Consider the following 22,372-nt stretch of genomic DNA (forward strand, 5'->3'; position numbering starts at 1 on the left):
CGGGGGCGGCGCGGCTGAGGCGGGCGGGGAGGGGAAGATGGCGGCGGCGGGGCGCGGGCTGCTGGCGGCGGGGCTGCTCCGCGGGCGGGTCGCCATCGTCACCGGCGGCGGCACCGGCATCGGCAAGGCCATCGCCGCCGACCTGCTGGCGCTAGGTGGGCGCGGGGTGGGCTCCGCAGGACGCCCCGGTGGGGCCGCGGGGCGAGGCGGGTGTCGGGAGGGCCGATGGAGTTGGAGGGGCAGTGCCCGCGGGCTGTGCTGCGTTCTGCGGGCTCACGGCGCTCGGGGATGGGGTGCGAGGAGCCCGTGGGTGGGACATTGTGACAGGACCGCTGAATAGAAGGGCTACGAGGTGAGGTTGATGTGGGGCTGTGTCTTTTGGCCCGCAAAGCACTCCCTGTTTCAAACACAGAGGTCAGAGAGGTTATGTTAAACCAGGACCCTTTCTCTCAGACTCCCCCTTCAGTGAGTTCTCATCTTACTTTAACTGGAGGATTGACGAGGTTGTTGAACCTTGAACAGAGTGTTATCCTTGAGCAGTAACATCTTAGAGACACGGTGCTTCTCCCAGTGTCTGCGATTTCAGGAACATCCTGAGATTGAAGAATATCTTCATGATGCACGGCGTAGGTTTTGTTTCCACGCTAAATACAGGGAAGTGTTAAAACCTAGAGTAAAAGGCATTCTCCCGGCTTTCTGTTGTGAGACCAGGAGAGGTAGAAATGACTCCTACACCACCTTGCAACACCTTTTCTGCAGATTTCAACATCATCGGCATTAGTCTGGGTTTGGATAGTTTGTCGGATTCAGCACCTTAAGAGTACCAGCGCTAGTGTTACACCTCTCGGTGTCACACTCCCGTGGTTTGCATTGTTGTTGGAATATGCACCACTGCACTGCATAGTAAAGAGCTTTCTTTGTTAAGGCTGTGCTGGGAGATATCTCTGCCTCTCCTGCTCTTTGTGCTGCAGCTTTCCACGTGCTTTGTGAAGCTGAATGGAGGATTAGTTCTGTTATCATTGTATTACTGGGGAACAAAGTAATTTTTTTTTTTCAGGTGTCCTTACATGCTGCGTTAAAGAGGTGTTTTTTAAGCATCAACACACTGTTGTTGGTGATGTTACCCAGTTACCTTAAAATTGTGCTTAATTTGATCTATGCTGCTTTTCTCAAGCAAAATACAGTAACAAAAGGGTGTCGATAACAGCCTAAATAGAACACAATAGAAAACAAATCAATACAAAGCACATGAGAAAAAATTAAGAAAGAGCTGTACAGGGCTTAATGGAATAACCTTCCTTATCTGTAGACTTGCTTGTTACTCCTCACAAGATGATAATCAGGAACTATTTGCATGTATACCCTGCACTTCAGGTAAGGGAGGCTGGTTTTTACAGGCATAGGAGCAGTGTCAGATAATCCTAGTCATTATATACACTGTTTATATAACCAGTCTCCTTTGAGGCTTTCTGGGCAAATTTAAACCTTTTGTCTGGAAACTTGTGCCCTTTTCCCTGACTTAGTCAGGAAATGGTCTGGTCATCTTTGTGAAGAAAATTAAGTGATGCAGTGTCAACTTGCACAGTATGTACTAAGTGTTCTTCAGTGATTAGAATCTTGCCCTCTCTCGTTTAGTCTGTTTAGCAAAAGTGTAGTATTCTACTGGACCTTATTCTATATCAGTGTGTATTAATAAGGGCTTAAGTTGGTAAATGCATCGGGGCTCCTGTGATTCAGTATTTGTGTTAATTGGTAATTGTGTGTGGCATTTTATGAAGTTTGTTTTAGTTAAGTGGTTGTGCAAGTCACTGGAGTTCTTTAAAAAAAAAATCAGGAGACCTGAGGGACTACTGTCTTTATATGTGTTGTTTTAAGATGGCCACTGATTAAAGGGGGAAGCTCCTAAGGATATGTAGTTGTAATGCTTTCCTCTGGAAGAACTAAACTCCTCTATTTTTAATATTTTTTTTAAATATATAGTTTCACAAGACAGCCTGAATCAAATGAACAGCATGCTGCTTTTTCCTCCCACTAGTTATTTTGAGTCGATTCTGGTGTTTGCTTGATCACATGAGAGGCCAAATTCCACTCTGCAACAGAGGGGGGCAGAGAAAACCCCACACCTGGCAAGATATTAACTTTTTCCCTTTTTTTTTTGGCTGGTTGAGGATGGTTTATATTAAAGCAGATGTGCAGCAATCCTGATATGAAGAAAGGGTTACCTCTGCTGAAATGCTAAGATTGTGGAAGGAGTAAACTGCAAGTAAGACCCCTTGCCTTCTTGGCTAGTAATTTGCTTATCCATTACATGAAATTGCATGCCTGCTGGATTTACACTAGGAATTAATTTGGTATCCTTTGGCTTAGTCTATGTAGTAGCAATTCCTGAAGCCTTAAAGCTGTCCTGAGTCCACTGGTGTGACAGAAGAAATTAGACTGGTTGTAGTGTGCTTGACTTAAATTTGGCCCATGCATTGTTTTTTCTCCATAGAATGAGTCCTTCTGCCTCCAAATGCTGAAAAAAAGAGTACTTGAGCTCCTGCCTTATTTTTTTTCTCTCGTTTCTGCAGCTAGGATTCTGCAGTGCCACAGGGAGGGCTCTGTTCCCACTGTCTGTAGACTGCAGATAGGGATTAATCTTATGAGGCTATTATCCTTTCCTTCAGTCTCTGTAGAGTTAAAAGCAAACTATTACAGTTACTCAATACTAGTCAAAATTACAGCCAGTTGTACAGGAAGATGATTTTTGCGGTTTTAAGAGCAAGCATTTTTTGTAATCAAGACCTGCTGAAACATCTTTAAATCACTTAATTGATAAATGAGGCAGCTGTGAGCAGAAGCAGCAGAAGTGATGTCTGAAAGCTGCTTTGCTGACTCTGCAACTCACAGACTATCTTCCCTTCTGCAGGAAGGAGGGCAAACCTTGTGGACTTTATTTTAATTGCTCTTTTCCTGGCAGAGGGATCTTGTTGCTAAGAAGCACCTGACATCAGTCATTTCTCTCTCTTGCAAGAACTTCAACATTGTGTTTTCTAGTCAGTGACTAATAAATGCACATCCTACAAGATATCTCCATGATGTTACTAAAAGAAATAGCCTAATTGTGTTAGCTGAAGGATGGTTCATTTTGTCTCTACAGGTTGCAGTGTTGTTATTGCCTCTCGTAAATTTGACCGATTAAAAGCTGCTGCAGAAGAACTGAATAACAGATTTGCTTCCATGAGTCCTGCCCAAGTGACTCCCATAGAGTGCAATATCCGCAAAGAAGAGGAGGTAAAGATCAGTCAGCTTGTTCTGGGGCTTAATATGTCAAAAGCATATTGAGTATAGAAATTCTCAGATCTCTAAAGATTTCTGGCCTTCTCAAAGGTAGCTTAGATCAGGGGAAAGGTGAAGCAAAGCTCGATTAAATTTATCTGGATAGATGTGCTTCCCAAGGAAAGACATTTGTTAACCACTTAAGCAAAAAAGCATTTGTAAATATTGGCAAATATTTTTCTGACCATGCTTGCGTATTTCAGATATTTCTGGGAGACACAGGCCTTGTAACTGGCATGTTCTGCAGTGAGCTAGAGCCCACTTAGCATGATTCTTTGTCACATTGCTGTGACAGAAGTGAGGGGGTGTAAACCTGTGAAGATGGAGACCTCAGAATAGTTCCTTCAAACAGGAAGGCATAGCATGGAATCTGAATGCTTGTGACTTGACTCAAGTGCCTTGCATTGTCAATGTGGCTTGTAATAAAGCCAAAAAATCCCACAGATATATAATATTTTAGCCATATCAGAAATTTTGGTTACAGTTTGAGGCGTGCCTCCTTGCAAACTCTGTTACTATTCAAGTTGATTTTTAAATTTTGTCTTCATATTACAAAAATGGAAGATCAAGAGCAAAAGTATGTAATCCAGGCTCTTCAGAAGTCTGCATGCACTTCCTAAATTTTTTTATCTCTGTTATTAAATATTTAAAAGTCCAGGTTCAGGTTGGATTTTTAACTTTTTGAAGACAGCTTCCAGTAACCACTGATTGCTATATTTTTCTTAAACCTATCAAAGTCTCTTTTAACCTAAATATTAATGATCCTAGTAGCTATGTAGCTAGTAGCTATGAAGATTCTGGAAATATCCTAATATATGGCCATAAAAAAAATTAAATTCTTCCGTTGTGGAACAATTTGTGCCATAAAATATTTATAGTGATCTACTCAGACTTTCCTGAAGGAGATGAACCCTGGGGCTGTGCAGTATGTCACTTCAACTACCAGTGAATTTTAGGTGTGTATTTACTGGCATCAGCAGTGCAACATAATAGGTTATGGCAGATGTCAGAGGGCAACCTGCATGATTAAAGCTACAGGAAAGAAAAGAGGTAAAGAGGAAAAAAGGTTTAAGCTTTTTTTCAGGTCTATTTCTTGCACAAAGTACCCTGACATGCTTAATAATGACCTTCTGGAGGTGAATCTTATTTCTGTATCAATCTGAAATTGATTAGTGGGAGCTGCAGAGTTCTGTGAGAAGGTAAAGGGTTTGCTTGGGTGGTAAAATTAGGTAATCTCCACTAAACTGCCATTCCTTCTTTGTTTCCTTTTTAACTGTGGGTAAACACCTATCTGACAAAATAGGCTTAAGTGGCTTTGGACATTTTTGAAGGTGCTTTTCAATCCTTCTTTATAATGCTGTGTAAAATGTTTAGGCATTTTTCTGTGTTATGGGTAGCCATACTGATACTTGAAGAAACTTGTGTCTTTGCTATTACCTTGCAGTTTTATCATAGAATTATCCTATTTCCAGTTTAGTTTTAAACTCTAGCCATTTACAGACACATCAGAACTTTCCTAGAACTTTTCATAAGATATTAGTGAAGCTTCTATTGGATGCCTCCTGTCAGTAGAAGTTCTCTTCAACCATTGTTCTTTCATGTCTGTTTCTATTGAAGAGAGGCTTTGGAGGAAAAAGGTACATTAAACTGTAGTCTTGAACTTTTCAGTCATTGATTTAGTCTTATGGTTTGACTCACTTCAGTTCTTCACTTGCTCTTACTTATTTCTGTTGAAGTCCTATTTAGAAAAAAAAAATGCTATGAAAATTTCATACACCTCTTGCTGACAATCTGAATTAAGAATGCAATTTCTGTTGCATATTAACGTAAGAACTTAAGCTTAACTTAACTGTTAAGCATTTCTCCATTCCAGATGCCCATCTCCAAGAACAGATTTTTTATTAGGTAGAGACATCCTGTGATTTTTGTTCTTTAGCTTGTGCCTTTATGGGTCTCTTCTCTTGTGTTAATACTGAGATACTTAAAGGTTGCTAAATCCTGCCCATGTGTTACTTAATTTCTAAATTGACTGTTGGATGAGAAATCTGTGTTTTCAACTCTTAAATTTGTAGCAAGGGTAGTGCTTCCATATACTTCTCTGCTTTGGTTTGTATGTTGAAACTAGATAAACTCAAATTAACAATTGTTAACTTACACTGCTAAAAACTATCAGAACTGAAGCGTATGGCAGGTTTTCCACATCCCACAGCTTACTATTACTTATTTATTATGCTTCCTAGAGCAGCAATGGTGGAAAGTATTTTTTTCCTAATTTGCACTTGGTTGCCTTGTGGGAATTAGAGGAAAAGTACCCTTGGGCTTTTACTTCAATTCAAAGAGTACATCCACTTTCAAAACCTACTCCATTCTTAACTTAAAGTTTAGTGCCTGGGTCTTGGAGTCATAAGAACAGGAATCAGTAAAAGATGTTGTTAAGGATTTAGGAGGCAAATATTGAGTAGAGGTACAGTATTTTCACAAGTACAGGAAAAGTTTCCTGTTACAGTGGAAGAGGGGATGAGAGGGCATGTAAACTTTTGGGTTCCTTCATGAAAGAAATTAGACTACTGTTGGCTCTGTGTGCTACTCATTAGTAAAATTACAACTAATTCTTTGCTTTCAGTTTAGTATGAGTGAAGAATATTTACCTCAGATATCATGAGAGCACATTGTTGGGTAGAGAGGAATAGCCTCTGCAAGAATTCCATGTGAATCACTCATCCTCCTTCTTAGCCCTTATACCAGGTACCAAAGAACATGTGCAGGAGAAAAACATTATAAATGTTTCAACAGGGAAAAAAAAACCAATTTGGGTGTTCAAGCTCCCTTAGATGTCAGAAGTGATCTATCACAAGCTTCAAAGCCCAGGAAGTTTCCTGAAGAACTACATAATTCATTTAAGATGTCATTCTATCTGACATCTCACTGAAGTCTTTCTAAGAGTAAACCTTTGTTTTGAAGGAAGCCATCCTGATCACCTGTAGGAACAAGCCATTTTTTCTTACTATAGAATGCCATTTTTTAATCCTCCTTCTCCATCTCCTCCTTCTGCATATCTCTAAAGGCCGCTATAAATTTTGTCCTTGTTTGAATTGTATAAAGTGGAGGGAAGGACCTTGAATAGGGAAAAATTTAAGAAAGATGAAGGTGCTTTCAAATTGCCAGAAGATTATTTTTTTGCTTCCTATTGCAAATCTTAAATTAACCAACCTGCTTTGAAGATGACACAGTTCATGCCTCTAGTCTGGATCTGTGAAATTCAAGCATTAGAAGGTTCATCGCTCTTCATGTAGTTCAGGATGTTTCTTAGAGCTCTTTCTGGCCTATGAAAAGGCAAAAAAGATGCAGTGAAATAATTGCTGCAGAAACTTGATGGCAAATATCATGGGAATAGCTTAATGAATTCACATTTTTAAGTCTCTAAATCTTCATCCTTAGAAGCCCTTTTGCTTTCTAGCAAAGCTTACCTTTTGTTTAATGTGCAAGAAATAATCCTGCTTGATGGAGGATTTTCAACCACTGCATAACCTGTCAGGCTTATTTTTGTCATAAATTTGCTGCTGCTTTTGACTAGTTTTCCATTGAGTGTTCTGTAAAAGATAAAAACCTGCTTTATTTTTAAAAATGGCAGAGTAGAGGGTTCTGGGATAAGAGAACCTGAGATTTCCTGGCACTGCCCTCATAAGGTGTTGAGAGCAGATCAGTTTGTTCTGCTGAGATGAAAACCAGACAGCTCTGTGTACATGTGTATCTTTATCTCTTTTTGTGTCTTAAATTTTGAGCTAGAGCAAAATCTGTTGACAGGGACAAGACATTAGGAATGAATGCCTGAATTAAGGGGAGGAAGGGAGGGAGAGACACAGAGAGACAGAGACCAAGCAGATGATGGTCATGAGTCATGGATGCAGAAGTGTCCTGTCTGTCTTCTGGGGGTACCACCTTCATACAGGCCAAGTTTTGAATATCCATGGGGTGGTCACAGGTGCCATTCTCATAACTTGGGGTGATGTGTATGAGCAGTTGCACTTTTGTCCGGATGCATTAACCAAGATGTGCTAACCCCACCTTGCCTCTGCTAGGCCTGGAATTAATGCTTTCCTATTGCAAATTCCTCTCCTCTATGTTTCTCTCAAGTTCCTGCTTTGGTGGCTTTTCATCTTGTGGTGAGTTTCTTCTGTGGCCTTTACAGTGTTTTGAGACAGGCAGCTGTACTCTTTAAATCTTTACACCTAAAGTCTTTTTGTTATACTCTGTGGACAAACATTTCTTTAACTGGCTCCTAGATAAGTAGAAGCTTGTATGTCTCTAGGTAAGTGGAAGATAAAACCTTGTACTTCTGGTAGGCCGCAGCTGTTCTTGAAATCAGCAATTCAGAATTCTGTTCACGGTGTCTCCTTTCCATACTTGAACTCCAGCAACAGAACCTGCTGCTGGACCAGACCCTGAGGGTAAAATCTGACACTTGGACATCAAAAAGACAACTTCAGACAGACTCAGTATGGTGCTTAGTAAGGTACTTAGCACACACCTTGTGTCAGACTTCACTAGTAGCTTTTCTTTTCCAATAAACTTTATAGCTTAGCATAGGCTCAGTTGGTTTATAAATACTTAATGCCTGTCTGTGTGAAGCCTGTAGTGAAAAACTGTGGCTTGGTGGGGAGTTGTGAATAAGAGATTCCTGTTGTTGTGCTTTTAAATAACACAGCAATAACACAGTAAAAATACCTGTTACCACTGTGCCAGAATGCCTATTAGTTCTAGCCACCAAATCACAAATCTCTAACACTCTGTAGTGGGTTGTTTGCCTGTGTGTTTTACTGATTCAAGGTGACCTGTGAATGCACGTGGACATTTGTCCCTTTTCCCTGAGTCAGTGACTACTGTCATCTCAGTTGTCTTTGAATATGTGCTATTGCATAACACATCTGAGTTGCAGTCACACACAGGAGTTCCTCCTCGCAGAGCTCCAATCTTCTGGTTATGTCTGAAGTGCCTGATTTTGTTCTTTTCTGTTTTTTTTTCAGAAGAATGTCCTAAACTATTAGCTTTACCTCATGGAGCTTTGCTTTTCTTCAAAATAGAGTCTTTGATAGCTTTTCTAAGTTCTTTCCAAATGGATATCTTAATTATAGCAATAGGAAAGAATCTTCTTTAGTAGTTGCTGTGATTTAAATGTGTTCTACCAGACCTTCCTTCTCTCTCTGCTGCTGGCTGCTGTCACCATGTTTACTGTGACTGGGAGAAGCACTGCAGTGATGCTTTTTCCACAGCTCTGAAGACTATTTGAAGATTGCTACAGTTGGAGCCATCTGAGCTGTCACTGGAGTTCCTTCTGGCCTTTCCTGGCTTTCAGAAAGCAGAATTGATATGTGTTTGTTGTTGTTGGGTTATTAATTTTTTTTTTCCTGAGAATATGGTGCAGCATGTAGGAACAGAAGCTATTCCTTAAGTGCAACTTATGAACCATTTTGAATTGATATACTATAGCGTATAACATACATTTTGTCCAGCTGTTGAAAACTTGCTTTAGTGCCTCTTCTCAGTGGATTTTTCTTGTTAATTTTTTCCTATCTTTTTTAAAAATCATTCTTATAATTTTTTCTTCTCTCTGTCTCTCTCATCTTTCCACAGTTTGAATAGCCTTAGTCTGTTCAAATCTTCTTTATACTGAAACCATTTCTGCTCCACAAAGGTCCCCATATTTCAGTGACTTACAGAGAATACTATTCAAAGTAAAATTCTCAGACTGACAGGGGGAAGAGTTTGATATTGCTGAGGAAAGCATAGCTTTTGCTGCCTAGCCAGACATGACTTTCCTTTGCTTACAACAAGAGAAAAGTAAAAGCCAGAATGTCCTTGTGGCATGGCTGTTGTAGCAAGCTATGAGTTTGGGACTGTTGTCACAGCTGTTGTGGTTTTCTGGGTTTTTTCCTCACATCCCACAACCAGCAGTGACTAGTAAGTGAGCAATAAGATTTACATTCAGAATTTGAAGATTAGGTTTAGGTATTAAAATTATTTTCTTAAGGCATTTTTTTCTCAGCAGGCTCTAGGTTTTCAGCCATTATATGTTTGTTTAGGGTTTTTGCCTTTGAAGAGATGCATCCTTACAGGATCCATACTATCCTGTTAAACCATCCTGTGCTGTTAGCAATAGAAGATGTAAGCAGCTATTTTTATGGGACTGGCTTGGTAGCACTCATTGTGAAATACAGATAGTGCATTGCTTGCATTTTTGTTTGTTTCTGGTGTTTTCCACTGCTAGCTCAATACAGAGAAAGGCTGATTGATATCCTCCTTCCCCTAGCCCAATCTGTTTGAGTGGCATCATTGCTACACCTGTTTGGTTTTTTGGGTTTTTTATTTCTGTTTTACTCTAACCACAGATGCTAGATTCTTTTTATATATGCTTGAGTAGGAATATCTGATGCATGGTATCTACTTATCATTGATGATGTAAGCAGGAAACAGTCATGTTGTCCCATTTCTTGTTTCTTGAGATAAATATTAAAATATTAAGTTCTTGATATAGGGTTCTTATTACTATCTTGCAATAATAGTTTTGCTAAAGAAAATAACTTGGATTTGCAGCATTTTTTAGACTTCATGCTTTGTAGGGTAATTAACCTTTTTGCTCTGGGTAAGAAGACTGGCTATTGCCAACTCTTACGTCAGAGCTGTAGTGAATGTACTAAAATTCTAGGTAAGGATGATAAAACAACACAAGATGAGTTATGTTTTCTATTTAAAATGGTCAGGTTTATATAGTGAGATGAAAATAACAGTAGCTACTTTATTGGAATTCTTTGTAGATCTCATGTGAATGCCCCCACTTTTCTGAAAAACATCAGGACATTCTTAATAGGTCGTTTATAGTGGGCATGGTGTCTGTTTGATTTTACAAATCTTCAGCAGCTTAAATCCCCTTCTTCTTTGGGTGCTGCTATTTTATACAGCACCTGCATTATACCAGCAAAATTTCCTAAGGAAACATGGATACAGCCCAGCCCTTCTTGGCTGGCTAAACCTGTCATACTGATCTCACAGCCTTTCTGAAGGCTGGACCTCCTCTTTTTCTGTGAAAAGGGCATGAGGGAGAAAATACTGTATAAGAACAAAATCGTGTGTAGACTGTGATCATCATGCCACACTAACAAACACTGTTTCAGGTGGAAGCTTTGGTGAAGTCTACACTGAGTCTGCATGGGAAGATTGACTTCCTGGTGAATAATGGAGGGGGTCAGTTTACAAGTCCTTCTGAAGCCATCCGGGCAAAAGGCTGGAATGCTGTGATAGACACAAATCTGACAGGGACTTTCTATTGTTGCAAAGCAGGTAAGAGCTGAACAGTAAGGTTTTTATGTTTATTTGGTTTTGTTTTTTACAGAAATACCAGAAGATAAGAAATGTAGAGTTTCCCTAGCTTCTTCTTTTCATGAACTTCTCTGACAGTGGATACTTGTTTTCCTGAATCTCATCCAAAACTTTGCATTAAATGGTATATTGCATTTGTTCATCAATACAAACATACATTTAGGCAAGCATGATCTTCTGGTTAAGGCCAGGTTTGGGAAGTCAGTTGACTTGGATACTCATTTAAAAGACTATAGGAAAATCACTTAACTTTTGTAGCCTGTAATCAATGTGTATAACATAGGAAAATACTTTCTTCAGGGATATAAATTTAGGCTTAAATTTAAGTATGATATGTCATTCTCCGATAGCTTTGGAATGTGGAAATTATAGTAATTTACATGGAAACCTGAAATCTTGATTTCCATCAAATGCTTCTTTACAATCACTGAGCCTTACCTGGACCTTGCCTGTTGCCTCATGGCCTCACCTCTGGATTGGCAAGGCTGTGGTACAGACAACAGATTGTTTTCCTAAACCAGTATAACGAATGTGTAGTGTGATTGCAGTTAAGACTCCAAATTTGGTTTCCAGTTGACAAGTTCATTTGTATGCATTTCTTCTGATATTTATAGGTTATCTTCCTCCTTCATACAGTGTACAATGCCTGGATGCAGGAACATGGAGGAGCCATTGTCAACATTACTGCTGCTGTGAGAAATGGCTTTCCTGGAATGTCGTAATAATATTTTCTTTTTACATTTTCCTATATTTTTCCCCCATAAATACTAACTGTTCCTAAACACTTCAGAAAGGTGTGTACAGAAAGGTGAGCAGCAGAGTATAGAAATATAGTAGTTAGGTCATGAGAGAGCAAGAGTATCACCTGACTGTATGTGTGGGGATCTCTTATTAATCCAGTAGATGGCATCTCTGGTCTCCACTTGTTTGTAAGAAAGTATGTAGCAAGACTTGCCAGTGAAGCTTTAATTGGAAATGGTTCCCTTTTCTATTTTTTTTTTTTTTAACTTTGAAATTGAGTTTCTGTTGAAGAAATACAAAATATATTTTGAGCAAGTATTGCTCTCTTTGTCCTCATTCAGGGTTGAGTGGTTTCAAAACCAATATTTTTAAGGAACAGCAGAATATTTTCTCACTGACTTGTTCTTCACAGTACAGACTAAATATAGAGATCCACACGGTGGTGCTGAAGTTATTTGAGTATATCCACTGTGGTAGCTGGTTCAACTGTCATGGCAAATAGGCTGAAGATGTTTCAATTTGAGTTGAACTAAGAGGAAAAACAAACTAATTCTGAATAACGGTGATTTTTCTTCCCTAAGTAACCGTTGCATGTAGATGAATAACTAGTTCCAAATTAAATTGAATTGAAACTTCTTACAGAAATGTACTGTTAAAAAAAATATGTCTTTACAAGTCCAGCCACCACTCATGCCAAAAGTAATCTGATCTGAGTTTTTTATAAGTATTGATTTTGAAGATAAAAGTTGTCACATTTCCTCAGAGTGTGCTTGGAGATTATGTATTTCTGGCCTAGACCTATGAATAAGTTATGTTATTTTACATTTTTCTTAAGCTTTTCTTATTATTTTGCTGTATTTGAGAAGCTATTTTACAGCTTCCTCTTATTATCTATCTCTCTGTTTTGCTAGGCTAAAGCAGCTAAATTTATTCATTTTCTCTGACTACAACTATCTACAATTCACTACTGCAGTAATTTTGTTTTCATTTGTTCAAGCTTCTAATCATTCCAGACTAGTTATCTACAGCAGCAAGGTGTAGGCATTCACTCTGACTCTAATGTCTGTCTCCATCCACCAACAGTAATTTCTGAATAATAACTTATTTTAATTATGTTTGTCAGAAGATTTAAGCAATCTTTCAGACCACTGTTCTTCCAAGTGTTGCTTTACCTGTGCAGGCTACAGGGAGTTTTACACAGTTTGAACTTCAGTTTTTTTCTCTTTTTATATACCTTCTCCTGCAGTGGAGTGTAACTGACCCCATTTTGCATTGGAAAGAGATTTTAAGTATTTCTAGCAATGACAGGAAATCACAGCATAGCTTATTTAAACAGCCATGGTCAAACTTGGAAACTCGAGTCTCTCTCTTCCAGATACTTGGTCCAGCCAGAGAAAGCCACTCTGAATACTCTGAGACTGCAATAGAATTAATATCAGACACTTAGCTAAGGGAACAGATGCTTCCTTTGCTTTCTTTTCTCCATAGGCACTCAGGAGCTGCAAGAGCTGCAGTGGATAACCTAACCAAGACTTTAGCTTTAGAATGGGCTCACAGTGGAGTGAGAATCAACAGTGTTGCTCCTGTAAGTAATGGTGAAAGATCCAATTAAAATTGCTGTTACACATGTTCATAGTTAGAGCTTTTGGTCCAAAATGGATATTTAAATTTATTACCAGTAACTGTGTGTGGATTATTTATGTATTTGTTTATTTATAATTTCCTTACTGTGCTCTTTGGACCATTTGACAGTGTTTTGTACTTTTGGATGATGAGTCAGAGGATGTGGGATAAAATTGCTTCTGCTTTTTGCCTTGACTTGGTTCACTTGGGTTTTAGTTTTTTTATAGCTAAATGAAATGATACTGGTAGGAGTTGGTGACCTGTTTTACAAAGCCTTGACATAAAATTACAGAATACTCTGTGTTTCAGTAATGGATACATTACTTCTGAGTTCAGGAAACATTTTCTGATTGAGGTTCAGGTATGCTAATGGTTTCCACCTATGTTTACAAACTTGTTTTGAAAATCTCTGAATGTCCTTTTACTTTGTCTCCTACATGTTAAGTTAGTTTAGCTTTAGGCATATAGACTGTAGTTGGAGTGTACCTTCTCTCAGAGAAATCATATGTATAAATGTGTGTTTTGATTTTTTATTATCAAATTCATGCAGACAGGAAACCACTGCACAGGTCAGCTAAAACATGCCTGCCACATTTCTAAGGAAGTAGACAGCAGGTAGAGTTGTTTTAAATAACTGTTTAAAAAGATCAGTTATGTTTTGTAGTGCAGAAGTTACATAGAAGCTCTAGCGTTGACATTTGAGAATGTGTGATCTGTTGTCATTTTATCCACATTTATTTTGTACATTTACTCCATCAAAATTAAAAGAGGAAACATAAACTTTGTCCAGCTACTTCTACAGAATTTAGCTTGTCTTACAGTGAGTCATAGGTGAAGTGTCATATTTGTTTAAGTGATCCCTAGGAAGATCTTGCTACTATTTTTGTAGAATGTTTGTATATTCTGTTGTGCCTCTTGTCCTAAAACATCTGGCTTGCTTTGTTTGGCATAGTATAGAATGCCTAAAGGCAGATGTGTGTTAATCATTCGGGTAAAGGCTTTTATGTAACCTTTGTGAGACCAAATTCATCTGGAGACATATTAAATATTAAGATCTACTGACTTGTATTTCCTGTTTATCTGCTTTTTCTGATTTATCAAGTCTTGGGGAAGTAAGTAATTAAGACAGCATTATTATGTGAATATACTTTTCAGGCATGTTAATTACCTAATGAATCATGCTGATTAGATATTATAGCACACGTCTGAAGTTTTTGACAAGCAAGCACTTCAGGGCTTTGGCTGTTTCAGGAGTATTTGCTGGCTTTGTTACTATGTTGATAACAAAAGTCCACATTTTTGTTACTATAATACTTTTGTTACTGTTGTGGATCCATTAGGTCTGTTGTAGCAATACAAAATTGTTACTGTTTCTTTTATTGGAGGAGAGTAACCTGTTGGGAATGGATATATAGAGGGGGAAGTGTGCATTCTGAAAAAAATAGTTTCACATAAGTTATACAGGTATCTTAAAAATCTTAGTATAATTTTCATGGATGAATTCAAATTTTGCTATTTTACTTAAACTTGAGTCCCAGACTGTGTGGTCACCAGAGCAAACACAGTCATCTTTTTCTGCTTCTACAGCAGCTAAGTAGGGAGAGTCTGAATTCTGACTGAAATTTGTCTGCTTCTGTAATTCACAATGAATTGGTCTAGTGCTCCTACAGATGACAAGAAACTTTTGAGAGCTTGTTCTTGAGCTTTGTACTTTCCTTCTGTAATTTAACATGAAATGCTTGTAATTGCAAAGCAGCCTCTGAGATTTTTGTACTCCTCTTTTTTGTTATTGAAGTGACAGCAGAGAATTGAAATAATCAGAATTATTGTGCTTGAATAGAGATGTGGCTAGCAGCCAAATTACCTTCTTGTATAAATTATACTATGCCATTACATTCAAAAATTTGTATTCAAGTGCTTTTTAGATAGTTCATTCCCACAAAAATCAGTAATGACAACTTCACAATTTTAGAATGATCAGTTTAAACATATGCAAGAGAACTTAAATTTCACTGTACTGTTTTTAAATAGGGACTGGTATTTTCAGAAACTGCTGTTGCAAACTATGGAGAACAAGGTGTAATGATGTGGTTAAAGAGCATACCAAAGGTTCCTGCCAAGAGGTCAGCTGTTCCTGAGGAGGTAATGTATTTTAGAATGCCTCTGAGACATCTACTTCTATGTCTCTATTTTGAAGCCACTTTATTATATGGAGAACAAAAAGATTTAATTTTGCACTGTGATGGAATATTTAAAAAGAAGAAAGGTTGTAGCAATGTGTGGTTGTGCCAAGTGAGAGACTTAACCAGTAGTCACTGTTTTACAGAAAATTTAATTCAGCTAACTCTTGAAGTGTTTAATAAGTAGACATTATTTCTTGAAGAAGTTGCCTGCAGCAGGAAGGAATGAAAGAATGAATATTAAGGAGAAAAGAAGTGTATCTTAAAGGCACTTAGCTCTCTTCCACCAAGAATGTGCATCTTTGATAAACTGATCAAACTTTTTCTGTTGGTTCTTGGGTACCTGATGCAGCTTTGGGACAGCTTACTGTTTTTCCTCTTGCTTACTGTTTTCTTCATGCTTGAGGTTTGTGGCTGGAAGGACAGCTTTAAGGCTGTTACAGTTTTCATTACTAAGTAAAAGTGTTACTATATCTTGCCTGTAAAAGTTTTCACAACCTCTTTGACATGAGCAGTTTCCAGCAGTTTAAGAAAGATTAAAATTGTCGTTCTTTTCCTAGATCTCTCCTGCAGTATGTTTCCTGCTGTCTCCTGCTGCATCATTCATAACTGGAATAACCATGGTTGTGGATGGTGGCCAGAGTTTGTACGGACATGCCCTAGAAATACCTGGTAAGAAATGGGCTACAAAATAATGCCCTTCAAGTGACTAAAGTTGTGCAGTGGGAGTACACAAAACTAAAATGTCTGGTTTCTCAGTCAACTAACTAAATTCTTCTATTTGTTTTCCTCAGATCATAACAGATGGCCCTCGCCACCAGAAGGAAAAAATTCTGAAATGTTGAAAAAGCTTCTTTCTGGCGAGTTCAAACCAAAGCTGTAAAAGAAAGAAATTTCTATCTTGTTCTCTGTTGCACCCTGTTGCTGATAATCTCACTTTGTGATTTGGCCTTACTGCTCTCAGTAATAATTTTTTTTTTTTTGCTCATATGTAACTATGTTAAGTGCCTTGATTTTGTTGGTTTATATTTAAAACTTTTGACAGGCTCAGAAAACATTCACCCTGAAAACATTCAGTCTTTTGGGAGAAGATACAAAAGACAAATCCATTTGCACAGGCATTAAGTAATGAAAAATCCCAACCAGAAGTGAATAAAAACAATGCTTATTTTGCAGTGAAGGTAGCCAAGAGGGAATGTTTAGGAATCCTTCTGTTCACGATGAATTTATGAAAAAGGTAATTTAAATCTTTTACTATTAGTTGCATCAGTAACCCTTGGGTAAGTGTTAGCTCTACACTGTTTCTGTTCAGCCACATACTGAGTGTTCAACAATGGTTTTAAAGACCAAGTAGAGTAAGTACTTCTCTGAAAATAAATAAAAATAAGATGGAATACTGTTATTAATGTTTCAAACTAATATGACATATCATATTTGGAATACTTGCAGATATCATGACATAATGGAGTTAAGCTGGCTGCAACTTAAAATTAATAACAGAATAAGCAGATAATAAATACAATGATGGAAAACAGTACAGATTCACCAACTTAACATGCAAAATCTGTGTATATTGCACTGCTCTCTGCAGTATGCTACACTAGGAAAGGAGAAATTTGGAGTTCTTCATTTGCCAGCTAAAATATCTTTTATCCATACTGTGTTGTCTTACAATGTTAAGAGAATTCTTTTCTTTACTGTCTTTAGGTGTGTTTTTTTTTGATCAATGCAGAGATGCCATTTAAAAACTGGGAATCTTGTAATATATCACTTGAAGAGGCTATATTTGTAAATTTTTTATTCACTTTAGGGCAAATGTTCCCATGTCTGCTAGCTTTAGTGAAAATATAACAAATATCTAATGGCTGTGTCTGTTTGCTGTAAAAACTGAATTTCCTGGAATCAAGTTGCTGCTATAAAAGAGAACTTTAAATACTTCATTTTGGACTGAATGTAAGAGTCTGATAGTTGTTTGTTCTCTGCAGATTTTTGACATTTGTGTCTTTCAGTAAATTATGTATTCTTATAAAGGTACATGTAGATTGCTTTTTCATGAAAATTAATTTAATGTCAGTTTTTGAGGGGAGGAGGAGTTTGAGCCATCGTGTGTGTTCCTTCTGCTTTATTCTCTTTCCTTTGTAACTGGACAGTCATTTATGTGGCTGTGAGAAATTGGTACAGAGATAAAGCCAACTTTTTTCAAACCTCTTGTGCAGGGTATATTTTGTTTGTTGTAACTATTAGTTCAGGGTACTCAGCAAGAGGATTCCTGGAAGCAAATGCACCTTATAGATAACTAACTCTAGAAGTCTAGCCCATTGCATTCAAGTGAAATTATTTAGTTTATTAACACATTATTTCAACATTCTTAACATCTTTCTGGAAAAGACAGTTAAACATGAATAAGCTTGAGACTTGTGGAATTTACTTTCTCTTTATGTTTTTGACTGTGAGTTTCTATGGTACATGTGCACTGTGGATTCAAAGTGAAATGGAAATGAATTGATTACTTTTATTATATCCCAGAAATGTTCACTGAAAGATTTGGGTACAAACTTGGAAATCATAAATTTTTAATCTTGCAAATTTCCCCTTTAACTATGCTATAGTGTGAATATTCATAAAGAGGGGAAGTTTATATGTAATGATGGTGAAATTAATCATTTACCTCAGGAAATCATGAGAACATTAGAAAGGTGAGCATTCTTCTGTGTGGGAGCCATGTTCAGTCTGCTATTAATAAATTCCTTCACAAGTAAAACTGTAACAAACTTTTCTGCTTATGCTGAATACAATTTGACTTTGCCTTCTCCAACCTTCAGCAAAGCAATGCATGTACTAAGAAGATGCAAGTTAGTTATTTAGATGAGTCTGTGTGTGTTGTTTTTTTTTCAACTGGCAGGAAGTTGAAACAGGCAGCATTTGTGGACCCCTAATGTGCTCAGCTTAGTGCAATGGGAGAATATACTCAGAATACTCTAAGGGTAAATCTGGTTTAAAAATATAGAAAATACATCCTGGGAAGGGGACACATTAGTATGTTTGCTTTTCTGTTTTTTCTTTTGTGTTCCCCAGTAATAATACCAAGGTTCCCCCATGAGATGAGGCTTACTGTGCATAATATTAAAAGGTTTATCACAATTTTTTAGATATTAGGATAGTAACTCCCTTGCTGTAATGGTTTTGCAGTAATCACATCCTTTTATTTTTTTATGGGGGTTTTTTTTTTTTTTTTTTATTTGTATTTTTGAGGGGGTTACTTTGTGTTTTTCATCATGTGCCATGGATTACATGAAATGTTTAATTCTCAGCAGAGAGGCTTTATTTTGGTCTTGCCTCTTTGGTCCATTTTTATGTAGATGAAAATTATTTTAAAAGTTTTGCAGCACCTTGCAGGAACCCAGTTTTGTGTCAGCTGGGAGCAAGAATGTTTCAGGTTTCTGCTGTAGTGCTGAAGATAATATCAACTGTAGCAAAGCTCTTCCTATGCCAACAGCCCTAGATCAAAGGGCATTGAGAGGTTAAAAGAAATGGGTGTGGTAGCAAAAACATCCTTGACCTTCAGATTGGGGTATCTGGAGTTCAGAGAACAGGGCTTTATTTTATTTGATTTATTTTACAAGGGAAGCAAAAGTAACTGTGAGAAAAGGACTAAGGAACCTCAGGAAGAATCAAGGAGATTTACTGACCAAACTCTGAAATTTAAACATTTGCTGCACTGTATAATTGTAATAAGCAAAGAAAAGAATGTTAGAGTGACAGCTTTAACATTCTGTTAGAAATCTCTTTTTTGGTTGCTTTAGTATTTACTTCTGGCTAAGCCTGTGCCTATTCTGCCTATGTCTTATCAGATACTCGTTTGATGGATGAATAGGTGCTTACCAACTGCTACTTTACCCCACTGTCTGGTGTTATATCTAAATATGTGCCTGAATAGAACTTTACATTTGTGACAGCAGTGTAATTCAATGAACTTCTGTCAATTTCTGTCAACTGCACTTGCCTTGCATTTTACTGGTACTCCTTGTGTTAAGCAGAATATTGTTCATTCAGGGTATTTCTTTAGCATAAAGTGAAGTCTGATTATTCTGTGGGTCTACTTAGTGTAAAATGAAGTCTGTGTTGTAAATATCTTCATTCTTTACAGATTAGCAGTTGTCATGTTTGCTAAAGGGAGAATAGTGTCATTCTGCAGTAAGGTGCCTTGTGTGCTTTAAGATATAAATGAACAAATATGAGGCTACCCTTGCTTATTACAAGCATTTCTGGCTGTGTTTAGCCTTCTGAACAGTCACACAGAATACCCCCTATAATCTTAAAGAAAGTGTGCTCTTTGCAAGGTAGTGTAATTTCATATATTTTTAATCAGCATCTCCCAGTTTCCCCCTGCCATCTCAAATAGAAGCCTTGTGTTAAATGGCTGAATGCTGCAGATGTTAGGGGAATTGTCTTATTAGTAAAGTCAACAGTGTCTGTATTCTGGGTTACTGAATATGGCTGAGTCCTAAAGGTAAATGAATTTCTTCATAAACTTCAGTGATGGCGTTGGAGCAGACAAACCTATCAGTACTACTGCCCAAGATCACTTAGTGTATATTAAATTTTTGAGTCTTCCAGCAGTGGTTTAGGACTGTCCTCCCCAAGATACCTTCTTTTCCTTTCTTTTTGCATCAGCCTTACAGTGATGGTGCACTTGTATTGGGTGGAAGTGGAAGTACTGAGATGCAGGCTCTTGTTCCCTTCTGTCATGGGAAGGCAGAGGAACATAGCAGACACAACTAGCAAAGGTTTGAAATAATACTGCTGTTTGCTCAATTCATGTAAGCTGGATTTAAGTTTATAAACAGACTGTTGGCCCTCCTGCTGGTGAGGAAAGACTGGGTCATGTTATAGCATCCTGGCATCACAAGCTTTATCCTACTGCAGTTCCCAGAAGAAGCCATTTTAATTTCTGTTATCTGCTCTGTTGCCAGCAGCTTGTTCCATTGTCAGTTAACCCCTCATTTGATTAAATATACATTAAATTAATCACTAACTTACCCTTTTCTGGACGTCATTCAAAACATGGTAATACGGTGCCATCTATAGGAAGGAGTGGTGGGGAGGCAAAGAAACGGGGAAAAAGGGAGAATGATGGCATGCCTCTGAAAAGGAGCTGGTTTGTTCCTTTTTAAAGTGTTTAGAAGCTGTGGCTCTAGTGTTAACTAATGCAGGCACTTATTAGCCTGGAGCAATACATGTAGGAGGTGAGAACCTCTCATTGCAATGAGGTATTGATTCTGGAATTCAGGGGGAGCCATTATGCCAGATTTCAGTCAATTGCTTGAGTACACTATCCTGAGATGTGCTTACTCTATAATTTCCACTCCCACATCTCCCAACTTCTGTCACCTGTACAGGGTTTGAACAGAATGGATAAATAGCTGATATACTTTTTTCAACTTCTGTCAGCTATTTTTTACTGTTATTTTCCATATCAGCAATTGCACTGTTCCTGTAAGATTTACTTAGCTCTAGTAGCATGACACATGATCCCAGAACCATGCCCCTGGGTTTGGGCTGAGCTCAATGTCATAAGTGCTGGTCCTTTGTGTTGATAGGTATTTTTTTATCTCAAAGTCAGTATTTTGCTGTTCATCCTGCTCCTGGTAGTGAAGATGCTCTGATTTCAGGATTATGGCACGATGGCACTGATATCTGTCAGAATGTACATCACCTCTGCAGGCTCTCTTGGGATGGTGCTCTGTGCTGGGCAGGCTTTGTGCACCAGTACAAAGCATCACATGACAGAGGAAGTGGGATGATTTTCCACGGTCCTTGCTGGCTTCTTCTGTAGTGAAAGAACTTTGACTTCAAAACCTACTAACGCCTCCTCCATCAGTTAAATTCAGTTACAAGATGCTCAAGCTGACAAATGGCCATGAAATGGAACATTAAGGCTAGGGAATCACTGGATGTGTTTTCAAAGCTGTGTAAGCAGCTGTGGCTCATTGATTTTGCTTGATGGGGCAGGAGCATCACAAGTCAGCATTTTCTTGGTTGTTTCCTTACTGTTTGGCAGAAAAGGTCTTTTTAACTTCCTAATTAAAGACTCTTGGTCATGACAAGTGTCTTGTGAACACCACTGACAATTTTCCCAAGTCTGGAGCAAAGTGTCTTAGCTTTGAGATGACTGTCTCCTGCACGATGGTTCTGGAATCAGTGATTCAGTGCCTTGTGCCTTTCTTGGATGTGCTTTATCAGTTGGTCTTTAGCACTGTCTTCTTCAGTGCCTTTAAAAAAACATTATGACATTTGCTTTTATCATTCTCTGTAGCCTATTTTGGTTGAAGATCTCAAAATAATCAAGTTATGGACCTTGATGGGCAATTACTTAATTTCATATGTGGTTCCCACTGGAAATTGACACGTAAATCTTAAACTTCTGCTCAAGTATTATTTCACAGGTTTGTTAAGGGTGACCAAAATAGCCCCTCAACCCTTGTTTTGGATAGTTTTTGAGGGGTTGTCCATGATTTGCAAACCTCTCGATGTCTTACACGTTAAATCCTTCTTCCCACACGCCCAGCAAGCAGCATGTGAGCAGCAGCTCAGCGGGAATTACCGAGCTGTGGATCAGGTGCTGCAGCACAGGTCACTGCTGTCTCTGCACAGCCCTGTGTGAGCACGCCGTGCCTGGCACTGCCTCAAAGGGCATCCGCTAAACACGCACAGGTCATTGTGCATCTCACACACCACGGCTCATGCCTGTAGGGTTACTGTTACATCTGTACAAAACTAATTACAGAGACGTGCTATTATTTACCGTCATCGGCTACTTAAGACTGCAAGGGTAGGTGTAATAGCTGTCCTGCTATGTATCAGGGACTGCTTCCTCGCTGATTAATTGAGCATTAACTTCCCGCGGGAAGCAGGTGGCTCCTGCCGAGAGCGGTCACTCTGTGCCGGGAGCAATGGGCGAGCTGGAGGCGGCAGAGCGCCCTTCTGAGTTGTCTAAAAGCGTGCACAGCCCTGTGAAAGGCAAGTCGAGGCAGCGCGTCCTGCGGTCGGGGCCTGGCAGAGGATTTGTTTTCATTGCAGTGAGCAATGGCAATGCTCGTACCGCCGTGCACCTTCCCGTCCCGCCCTCGCACGGC

General features: G+C 38.6%; 1 protein-coding gene and 1 long non-coding RNA gene across 2 annotated transcripts; one reads left to right on the forward strand and one right to left on the reverse strand.

Moving 5' to 3' along the window:
- Position 1: 1 nt before the first annotated feature.
- PECR (peroxisomal trans-2-enoyl-CoA reductase) lies at positions 2 to 17,188 on the forward strand. Its single transcript, XM_079311642.1, has 8 exons — positions 2 to 155; positions 3,140 to 3,273; positions 10,488 to 10,653; positions 11,329 to 11,410; positions 12,922 to 13,018; positions 15,088 to 15,198; positions 15,797 to 15,908; positions 16,031 to 17,188. Exons 1-8 carry the CDS (start codon positions 38 to 40, stop codon positions 16,117 to 16,119), a joined length of 909 nt encoding a protein of 302 aa, XP_079167768.1. The 5' UTR covers positions 2 to 37; the 3' UTR covers positions 16,120 to 17,188.
- Positions 17,189 to 18,496: 1,308 nt separating this feature from the next.
- LOC306804692 lies at positions 18,497 to 22,125 on the reverse strand. The gene is made up of 2 exons (XR_013774967.1): positions 22,042 to 22,125; positions 18,497 to 21,508 (listed from the first exon to the last, which is right to left on the reverse strand). It is a non-coding gene; the product is annotated as an uncharacterized lncRNA (long non-coding RNA).
- Positions 22,126 to 22,372: the final 247 nt, after the last annotated feature.

Source organism: Erithacus rubecula, assembly GCF_903797595.1.
Source record: "Erithacus rubecula genome assembly, chromosome: 8".
Taxonomy (NCBI): Eukaryota; Metazoa; Chordata; class Aves; order Passeriformes; family Muscicapidae; genus Erithacus; species Erithacus rubecula.